The 11,222-nt window shown below is 42.5% G+C and overlaps 1 protein-coding gene across 1 annotated transcript; it reads left to right on the top strand.

The window, feature by feature from the left end:
• The first annotated feature begins 2,722 nt into the window (after positions 1 to 2,722).
• On the top strand, positions 2,723 to 8,124 carry LOC144012065 (uncharacterized). Its single transcript, XM_077511712.1, has 11 exons — positions 2,723 to 3,039; positions 3,894 to 4,050; positions 4,214 to 4,349; positions 4,463 to 4,855; positions 5,126 to 5,244; positions 5,892 to 6,017; positions 6,098 to 6,163; positions 6,357 to 6,445; positions 6,580 to 6,686; positions 7,368 to 7,432; positions 7,813 to 8,124. Exons 1-11 carry the CDS (start codon positions 2,723 to 2,725, stop codon positions 7,903 to 7,905), a joined length of 1,668 nt encoding a protein of 555 aa, XP_077367838.1. The 3' UTR covers positions 7,906 to 8,124.
• Positions 8,125 to 11,222: the final 3,098 nt, after the last annotated feature.

The raw sequence follows: 11,222 nt of genomic DNA, 5'->3' as shown, positions 1-11,222 counted from the left end.
CTCCCAAATTCCTAAAAGAATCTTGCTTTCGTCTTTCTTCGCACTCTCTCAGACCACTATCTTGTACACTGCTCTGTTAGACTTGTGTATATTGAAGCTTCAAATATAAAGAAACCCAAAAGACAAATTGTTTTCCAGACTATTTTATTCATCTCGCCTAACTGCTGAAAATTCCACAACAATTTGGTGTCAGAAGTGGGATGACTGAAGATCCGTCGGTGAATCTCAGGGACGTCGGTGGGTGGCCTCCGGGGTCTAATTCAGACTCCCCTCTACCTCAGCAAAAATTCTAGAGACGAGAGGACCGACTCCTTGGTTGGATCCGGGCGACTTCACGTCTATCCAACGAACTCTAAATTTTCACCAGTAGTCGGTGAGATGTGCATTTTCTAATTTTGTCTTAGTTCAAAATATTGTGAATTTGGAATTTGATTTTGTTCTAATTCAATTGGGAAAATGAGAATATATATAAATATATTCTAAATTCGTGACCACCAAGTCCTGTCGTCAACGTCTTGGCCAGCGTAGGGTTTTTCCGGGAAACCTGAGATTCGTAGAGTTGGTCTTAGGATTTTAAGCAAGACGAGAGGGGCTTTGCTTATTAACAACTTGAGGTTGATTCAACTACTGCACTGTAAGAGTGAACTATTTTTGCAGTGTGTGTGTGGTTGATCAACGGGCTTTTTTCTTTGTGCCTGTTAAACAAAGTGATTCACAGAGACGTCTGTGTCTTATTTAGTTGTTGATCTTATATTGGATGGAAACTAGGATACTTCTAATGTGAGAAAGCAACTGTAGGGAGGTTTAACTTCCCGAGGGGGGCCAGTTGACGACATGGTGAGGAAATATGGTCTAAAGTCTATTGCGAGGTTAAATGTCTAGGATGTCTGAATTTGGGTTTCTAGAAGAGGGTATTTAAGTTTGAAACAAGTGTCAGAATTGAAAGAAAATTGTAGGGCAGAGACTAAAGTGAAAAGTGAAAATGTCGGACCTGAAAGAAATGGAATGTCATATGGAATGTTTGTGCTTGCGGGAAAAGGAAACACAATTCTGCTTGAAAAAGCATGTTCAAGGTCAAATGTCTGAGTTGACTGTGGAAGGAAAAAAGAAAGTTGACAATGGGAAAGGAAATGGAAGCAATGACACAGAACACCATGCTGGTCACTCTCTTTGCCCTTATTTTACAGGCACGTGGGACCCTCTCCTCAACTGCGCACCTCCTTTTCCTCCGCCTCAGGTCCCAACATTGTCATGTTTCGGTTTTGTGGGTTGGGTTTTTGTTTTATTTTGGTGAGTGTTGGTTGTTGGTGTTCCGGTCTTCTTCCCCAGTCTCGTTATGTTAACCTTGTCCACCTGCTTGTGTCTTCCCTTCCTGATGTGTAGTGCTGATTGGTTCCCCCTCCCTGCTGTGTCTCCCAGGTGTGTCCGGTTATTGTCATTAGTGTTGGTATAAGGGAGTGGTGTTTGTCTCACGCGGGTGTGGGAGCATTGTTTGCTGAATGTTTGCTGCTGGAATGTCTGCAGGGTGCTTGTCTACATGTTTAGTCACAGTGGTGTCTTTAGGGCCAAGTCTACCCAGTCTTTATCGCCAAAGCCTACCAAGTCTTCCACGCCAAGTCTACTAAGTCTTCCACGCCGAGTCTACTAAGTCTTCCACGCCGAGTCTACTAAGTCTTCCACGCCGAGTCTACAAAGTCTTCCACGCCAAGTCTACAAAGTCTTCCACGCCAAGTCTCAAAGTCAGCCACGCCAAGCCTTCAACGTCAGCCACGCCAAGTCTTCTGCATCACGCCAAGTCTTCTGCATCACGCCAAGTCACGTCAAGTCATCCACGTCACGCCAAGTCTTCAAAGTCTTCTACGTCATCCACGTCACGCCAAGTCTTCAAAGTCTTCCACGTCACGCCAAGTCTTCAAGGTCTTATACGTCATCCACGTCACACCAAGTCTTCAAAGTCTTCCAAGCCTTCCAAGTCTTCCACGTCACGCCAAGTCTTCCGCGTCACGCCAAGTCTTCCGCGTCACGCCAAGTCTTCCGCGTCACGCCAAGTCTTCCGCATCACGCCAAGTCTTCCGCATCACGCCAAGTCTTCCGCGTCACGCCAAGTCTTCCGCGTCACGCCAAGTCTTCTGCGTCACGCCAAGTCTTCTGCCTCACGCCAAGTCTTCTGCCTCACGCCAAGTCTTCTGCCTCACGCCAAGTCTTCTGCCTCACGCCAAGTCTTCTGCCTCACGCCAAGTCTTCTGCCTCACGCCAAGTCTTCTGCCTCACGCCAAGTCTTCTGCCTCACGCCAAGTCTTCTGCCTCACGCCAAGTCTTCTGCCTCACGCCAAGTCTTCTGCCTCACGCCAAGTCTTCTGCCTCACGCCAAGTCTTCTGCCTCACGCCAAGTCTTCTGCCTCACGCCAAGTCTTCTGCCTCACGCCAAGTCTTCTGCCTCACGCCAAGTCTTCTGCCTCACGCCAAGTCTCTGCCTCACGCCAAGTCTCTGCCTCACGCCAAGTCTCTGCCTCACGCCAAGTCTCTGCATCACGCAACGCCAAGTCCTCGCCATGATCTGGGTACACGTCCAGCCCAGTCTTCTCCACTTCAGTCTCGTCCAGTCCTTCCCCACCACAGTCAATAAAGTCATTCTAGTTGCTGTCATTCCACTTCTCCCTGCCTGTTTATTCCGCCTCTGGGTCCGTCCTTCACACCCCCTCCGTGACAAACATGGTCGATGATGGCACCGCCACCTGTCCCGAAACCACAGAAGTCGCTGATATGCGAACCTCAAGAGAAAACACGCATCATTCTTGGCCTTCCAACATTGTGGTCGAGTACAGACTCATCATTGACCTCCTCTCCTACACCAGTGGTGTTTGCCACCCCCATTTGTCTCCACACCTGCTCTCAGCGACAGCCTAACATGGGGGACACTCAACCTAGCCAATCCAAAACAGGCCGGGCAAAGTGTCAGGGACGAGGACAGTTTGGACAAGACAAAGGCTGTTACATCTGCGACAGTATGGACCACTGGGCCAAGAAATGCCCCAAGAGGTACCGGGACAAGCAGCGTGGTGGACGAGGTGGACGGGGGTCCCAAGGGTGTGGTCGACCCCAGCGGAGCCAACAGACTTTGCAGCCGTTCCAGTCTGACTGGGGGCGCGAGGGAGAGGGGGCGATGCGGTCGACGGAACCTCAGCCTCCAGCATTTAAAAAGGGAAGTGACGCGCGCACACACACACACACACACACACAATTCACTAGCTATGTAATAGAAAAGGTCCAAAATTTTAACTTATTTACAGTCAATTACCAATTTAATAAATAATTAATATATGAATGAACACATTAAGAAATTTTGTGAAACAAAAAAACTAACAAAATAAAGGATTCTGTTATATATATTTTTTTTTAAAAGTTAGCATCGCAGGAAGATGTCACTGCTAGATAAGTTTTAATTGAGGAAGAGAAAATGCTTCACAGTGACGTTCAAGCTGGAGTGAGACGAGAGTTTCATTCATCATTGTTTGAGTCAAAAGGCTACATATCCAGTAAAAATAAATAGAAGCTTCCATTTAATAATTTTGCACCTTCCAGAAAAAAAAGAATCCTCCAGACTCTTTTTACAGTTAAATATTTATGTTTACTCTGCATTTACAGATTAACAAGAGTGTGTGTGAAAGACTCGGGATCCAACGGAGTCTTTGTGCACCATATCATCCCCAAACAAACGGTTTAGTGGAACGGATGAATGGCACCATCCAAAGGTGAGAAGAAAATAGGTCAAAAGTTAACAAAGGTCAATCTACTCATGAAACATGACCTACTGTATATAGTCTTCAATTTATGTTGGCAGAATTGAAATGACTGGTTTTAAATACATGCCTATGAATATGTTTATTATTCAGGGCTCTTGGCAAACTGGTAGGCAGCAAACCTGACCTGTGGGATGAGTATTTGGATGCCGGAATGTTCGGGCTTAGGACAAAAAAACAGATCACCATCAAATACTCCCCATACTTCCTTATGTTTGGGAGAGAGGCCCGGTACCCATCGGAGGTCCCTGTGCACTAAACGGTTAGTGGAAAAGTACCAAAATGATTTTATTACAAGTGTAACTGCAAAGTATGTTGTGTAAATGCAATTGTAAGTATATGTCAATGCAATGCAAAGACAAAATCTACTGCAAAATAATGCTTGTGTATTAAGTGTAAAATTCTGTGTGCAGTTGGACAGCAATGTTGAGGCTGTTGTGGGAGAGGAATCTCCGGCTGAGGAAATCAAGAGGCTGGAGAGCATTAGGGACATTGTCAAAGCAAATGTGGGGAGACAGCAGGCGAGCATGCGGCGGAGGCTCAAATCAGGTGCTACAAGAGGTCTTCAAAGTTGGAGATGAGGTCTGGAGGCAAAATGTGAGGAACCAGCAGAGGAAGGGTGGAAAGCTGGAGGCCAACTTCCTCGGCCCATATATTATAAGAGCGCTTCAAGGTAAAAGTGCTGATCTCGAGGGAGGTAACTGTGTGGTCCTTCCAAAAGTCAACACTGACCAACTTGCTTGGAAAAGCAAAAAATGAAGTTCCACGTATTCCACGTAAAATAAAATCTTCCAAGGTCTCCTTGCCTTCAACTGCACCTGCACCCCAGACTAACCGTCCCTCTGTCATTCAGTTTAACATATCCACCAAATCAGCACCTCCAGATGCACCAGCCTCATTACATCTAGCTGTCTCCTTAGCTTCACCGGCGCCCTCACCTCCAGCCGCACCGACCTCCTCACCTCCAGCTGCCTCCTTGCCTTCATCGACCTCCACATCTCCGGCCTCGCTGGCCTCATCACCTCCAGCTGCACCAGAGCTTCAAACTGAAAAATGTAAGTTAGTTTCATTCTCTGCTTTCTCAATCGGGGAAAAAAATACAAGGTTTGTCACTCTCCTGTTGCATTTTAGCTAAATGGACTTCACTGACATTTTTCCATCTGACTGCAGTGCAAATCATAAAATTTTTAAGATTTGTTGGTGAAATGAAAAATTATCATTTTTATTAAAGGCCTTTTAAGTTCTTAATGAAAGTTTTCAGAATACAGCATGTTATACATACAGTAGCAACTTAACAATGCTTTCATGTGGTTCAATCTCCTCAGATGTGCAAGAGGCATGGGCAGGGAAAAAAGCACATGTCTTTCTCTCAAAGATTGAAAAGTACACTTTGTACTATTGGGACATAGAAAGGACTAGTCCCAACCAGGAGCTTGAGAGTGAGGTATACTGTCATAATCTGATGCTGTTGCGGCTACTCTTACCTTCCAAAAAAATGTCCAAAAGCGCAAGAGCAGCTTCCAGGGAGGAAGTTTTTCGACCCACTAAACAATAAGCACTCATGGGAACATTTTCCGAATCAACAAAGGTTTCTATTCAAAAAACATCTCCGTGGTTCACTTCAAAACAAAAAAGCAAATTAAAACTTATTAAATTATTGACTTAACAAAGTTATAGTGGTTAACAAACTATTACTCTCCTCACTCCTTCAACACAACAAAAAAGGAAACCCAGCAGCCTATCCAGCTGTCTTAAATCTGTAATCAGCAGGCTGGCTGGAGGAGGAGGAGGAAGAGCAGGAGTCGGGAAGGCCAGAAAATAATTCAGATAAATAATAATTATCACAATGTCAAAAGAAGGAATACATAGGCTCCAACAGATCCCTTTCCATCACTTTCCATGCAAAGAATTAAGGGCTACACTTAATTTTTCTGATAAGTTTATTCATATTAATGAAAAGTGCATAAATTGCAATTCAGTGACCTGCATAATGCTTTGGTATCTTATCCTCCTTATAGAATACTGTAACAGTGACTCAGTCAACAGCATATTAAACTGCATGCCCCACACAAGATATTTTTTTTTTCATAGGTAATCAATGCTTACCTGACTCTTCTTGTGCGGGAGTACAATAAGTGCAATGAAGATGCGGCTGCTGTCATTGATAGCTTCTCGGTGACGGCAATCTGGCAAGGAAAGTCGCCAAGACTCAGGACTGTATGTAGTGGACTTTTATGTCCCTGGAAGTTTTTTCTGTGATTATGCTGTTGGTTTTCATAACTGTTTTCTACTTTCAGCTCGATGCTATGGCATACTCTGTCGTCATGGGAATAGTGAATGACCACCACCACTGGATGTTGATGGTGAGATGTGAAGTGCAGTATAAATATAGGTTCTTTATGAGGTGCATCAATGGTTATGAAGGCCATCTAGCTACATGTTTTTGTCTTGAGCTCCCATTCAAATGCAATTTTTGACGTGTAAAATATTTACATATGCACACCCAGTTTTTAGTAAAGATGCCTAATTAACTTTTTCTGTGTTAAAAATAAAAAGGTAATGTACTCACATGACAAGAGATGCCTTTTTATTGATCCATTGGGGGAGTCTCAGAGCAACATTAAGCGGTGCCAGGAGTCAACAAGGTAATATTTTTTCTTAAAATGATGTCTTCTGATACACAGAAAGTACTACAGTGTCAGGCAAAAGGCAGGTCTATGATCTGTCGAATGAGAATGCAACAGATATAAATATAATTTCAAATATTTCCTTCATGTAGGGCCTTTGTGCGCAAAAAAAGGCTGCAATGTATCGAGGTGGGCTTGCAGCACCCTGCCTCATGCACGCCAACAAGATGGCACCTCATGTGGTGTCCTGGCCTTAAAAGTGAGTACCCACACACCGCTGAAAGAATTTGTACAACCTCAAGGTCATTTACTATTTTTAAATTAAAACCAAAATCTGTTAGCCTGTATTCTGACAGGACTATAGCTGTTTGTGACACTCATCATAAAAGAACTGTTCATTTGATGTAGAGACAAACGTTTATTTATGTTGTTCTATTTAATACATGGATATCGGCATCTCACTAGTTTATGTATTCATCTTAACACATATACTGTAATAACTATAATTCTCTTCAGTTTGCAGAGAAAATATTAACAAACAAACAAACAAACAGTCAACATGAAGACCACAATCACAGCAGTGAACAGGATGAGGCAAAATATAGCCTCCCGCCTCCTTCGGGAATCTGGTGAATGTTCTTCTTAAATGATCAATCTCAATCAATTTATTGGGAAATAGGTTGATTTTTAAACATCACTTTATTAATTTTAAAACTATTTCTAAAATGTGACTTTTTTTTTCCAGTAATGTCCCAGCTCAAATGATGTTAGTGACAAACTTGATTAAACAGCTAAATACAAGATTGATGATAGAATTAAGATCAAATAATCAGGGCAGCCAGAGAAAATACACAGTACAGAAGGGTTTTTAGATTGTAGCAATTTATTTTCTTTTAATTTGGTGGTGAATATTGAAGACTTATACTCCTTGTCTTAACAGATGATCTTAGCAACCTGTGTCATTCTTGTGGGTTGGAGGAGAACGATAACGATAATCATCTTTGGGTAAGCATGCAAAATGTAAAAGTTCCGAAAGTGATATTATTGTTGTTAATTAAATCAACATTAAGTGGAGTTGAAATTTCTTAACGACCCAGCCAACATGTCCAGTTGGGCCCCATGTGGGTTTTCATATGGGTTCATGTGGGTTCCATCTAGTTTTGCTCCTAGGTTCCACCAGGGGCACACCTGTGTACAGCACTTTGTGTACACCAATGCTTGTTTTAAAGTGCTTTATAAATAAAGTTCAGTTGAGTTTATAAATGTACTACTTCTAATCATAGCTGCTGTGATTTTCAAAGTACTATTGCATATGACTATGGCTCCCAAAAGATTATAGATTGTATCTAGATTACTTTTACATTTCACTTTCTGTCTCTTTTAAGATTTGCTGTGACATGTGCAAAAGGTGGTTTCACCATGGGTGTGTCGGGACTCCTAATATCAAGGGCGATTACCAGTGCCCTGCATGCGAATGATTCACCTGAGACTTGGACACTTCATTATTTTCTTTTGTATTATTTATTTTTTTGTGTAAACAAATATTTTGTTAACTTTATTTTCGAAATGAACATTTGATATTGTTTTCAATTGCTTTGTAATCACTTTATTGTACTTTTTTTTTTTTTTACATTGTTGATTAAAATATTGTGTTTTATTTATGTAATATATATAAAGTATGAGTGCTGTTGCTATTATTTTTGGCCGTTTTTAATGAAGTAACATATTTACACTTGATTATAAATGGGTAGGGGCGGCATGGTAGCCAAGTGGTTAGCACGTCCGCCTCCCAGTTCTGAGGACTCCGGTTCGAGTCCAGGCTCCGGCCTTCCTGGGTGGAGTTTGCATGTTCTCCCCGTGCCCGCATGGGTCTTCTCCGGGTACTCCGGTCTCCTCCCACATGTGCTTTTTTCAGGGCCGATACCGATTATCGTTAGTCAAGGAGGCTGATAACCGATATTTGAAGCCGATATTCATTTGCAGTAAAAGTTAAAATGTTGGCACCAAATTTTTGAATAATGCAAACCCTAGCCGTTCTTTACAATGGATTCTCACACTGCACTTTTCATTTTACATCCTTCCATCTGCAATAAGACGTTGGTGGCGGGGGGAGTTAAATGTGGGGGCCAACATGACATTACCTTTTATAGCATTTGGGATACTTGTAGTTTTATTATATAAATGTTATAAATGTTATATTTTCATATTTTAAAGTAATAGGAGGAACCCTGTCATTCAAAATGTGCATCAACTGTGGCATTACTTATTACTACAGCAAAAAATAAAATAAAAATCCATGAGAAAAACTATTCATCCCTGAACACCATACAGTTCTTGTAGACCTTATTCTCATTATGATTATTGTTATTGTTACCATATAGACAGTATTGATAAGCTTAGGATATTAAATCTAGAACAGCAATATTATGCTACTCCTCTCTACAAGAGAACTGTCAAAAGACAGCTTCAGGATACAACACACTTCATCATGTAGTTTAGTGCCACTTAGGATGTCCCAATCAACGCAGAAAAAGGTAGAGTAAAATAACTTGGTTATAATAATAGTAAGAATTACTTGGTTAAATAGACATTGTTGCGGTGGACCGCTGCCAGTTTCTGCTGTTTAATGTGTTTTACACTTATAGACACGCGTGTGTATATGGGCACACTATTCTCTCACTACTGTATTGTACTGTATCACTTAATGGCACAGGTTTACTTGTCTAAATAATAACTGGGCTACAACATTGCTAATTCACATTAGCAAGCACTATCTTAGCTGTACACATGAATAGTTACTAACACACGAGAAAGTTATACAACACACCAAACATGAGCTCATTATTCAAAGTATGATGCACGTAACGAAATTACATCACTGAACATTAATTGTAGCCGACTACGGCCGTAGATGTTACATATTAGTGGCATCCATTGAGAGGATAATGTCCCAACTGACGGCAGACATGACGTGAAAAGAGAGACAAAACGAACAAATAAGCACACTAGTGCACTTCTCTACTAATGCCTAACATACGAAAGAGAACACGTTCGTGTAGTTAAACGGTGTTTGAGACACTTAATTAGTTACGGAGCGGACTTTAACGAGCTGCACAACGAGCTGTCAATCAAATCGACGTCGAAGCTTAAGGCACACAATGGCAAACCAGTGCGACAAAAAAACACAATATAAAGTAACTAAACGCTATTTAGTGTCACTGTGGCATCTAACTGCATAATAACCGCTATGCAACAAGTAGTGGACGTGACCCAGAATGCAATGTGTGCGTCACGAGAGGTAAATATAATGACCTTACTCTACTCTTAACATGGAACTAGACAATTTAATAATGACAACTGTTAATATTTGGAACCTTTCTAACAAACATTGTTTACTTAATTAAGTGAAAATGTCTGTGATTCCCTCCCCGAGTAGTTCAAGTAGCGAATTAGCTACTGGGTGTTAGCCTACATGCTAAACTGAACACACTACTGTTAGCTAGCGGGATTCAATGCAAGGCAATGCAGCTTCATCCATATAGTGCATTTAATACACAACATAATTCAATGTGTTTAGCTTATCATGGTGAAAAGTTCGGCGGAGTCTCTTCTCTTTTAACTTACCTTCGAAGCATGTGTCTCGTGTTGTGTCCGTGGGTGCGTGTGTGACCGGCTACTGTGATACGCGGCTTACACTACTGATTGGTTCTGGCTCTTGCACGGCTAACCAATCAAATGCTGCTATGGGCATTACGTTGCTGGAGTTGGACTCCATAACAGACAAAGACGCTCTAGGCTGCATTCGAAGCGAAAAGACGGAGTTTTAAATGGATCGCTTATATCGGCCGTCAGATTAATAAAACAGGCCGATACCGATATGTACCAATATGTCAAATATCGGCCCCGATTATCGGCCCGGCCGATTATCGGTCTATCTCTACCAAAGACATGCATGGTAGGTTGATTGGGTGCTCCGAATTGTCCCTAGGTGTGCTTGTGAGTGTGGATGGTTGTTCGTCTCTGTGTGCCCTGCGATTGGCTGGCAACCAGTCCAGGGTGTCCCCCGCCTACTGCCCAGAGCCAGCTGAGATAGGCGCCAGCACCTCCGCGACCCTTGTGAGGAATAAGCGGTCAAGAAAATGGATGGATGGATGGATGTTTGCCTCAAGATCATTGACATGGCTTGGCAGGAGGTGACCAGGCATAACCTCAATGCAGCGTGGAGAAAACTGTGGCCCGATTATGTTGCCCCACGGGATATGGAGGGGTTTGAGGTGGAGGGTGTAGTTGAGCCTGAAGTTGAGGAAATTATTTCGCTGGGGAAGGGCATGGGTCTTGAGGTGAATGAAGAGGACATCGAGTTGATTCAGGAGCACAACGAGGAGCTTTCAACGACGGAGCTGAAGGAGTTGGAGGCAATGCAACACACGACAGTGCAGGAGGAGTTCAAAGAGGACGAGGAGGAGGAGGCAGTCATGATTCCATCAGCCCGAATAAAAGACATTCTAGGAAAATTCCATGAAGTTTCTGAATTTGTTGAGACGAATCACCCAGAAAAAGTGTTAACCAGTCGGGCAATCGCTCATTATGATGACGTTTGCCTTGGACATTTCCGAAGGATTGTTAAAAGCCGACAAAAGCAAACGTCCTTGGATCAGTTCTTCACAAAACGCCAGGCAAAAACCACTGAGAGAGAACATGAACCAAGGAGGACAAAAAACGAAGACAACAGTTAAAAAGCTAAATGACCATCATTTTTATTCTTTACTCTATTCTTTGTTTTGTTTTTTACATT

The sequence above is a fragment of the Festucalex cinctus genome, chromosome 1 (assembly GCF_051991245.1).
Source record: "Festucalex cinctus isolate MCC-2025b chromosome 1, RoL_Fcin_1.0, whole genome shotgun sequence".
NCBI lineage: Eukaryota > Metazoa > Chordata > Actinopteri > Syngnathiformes > Syngnathidae > Festucalex > Festucalex cinctus.
The sequence above is the reverse complement of the archived record's forward strand: the minus strand, read 5'-3'. Positions and strand labels throughout refer to the sequence as shown.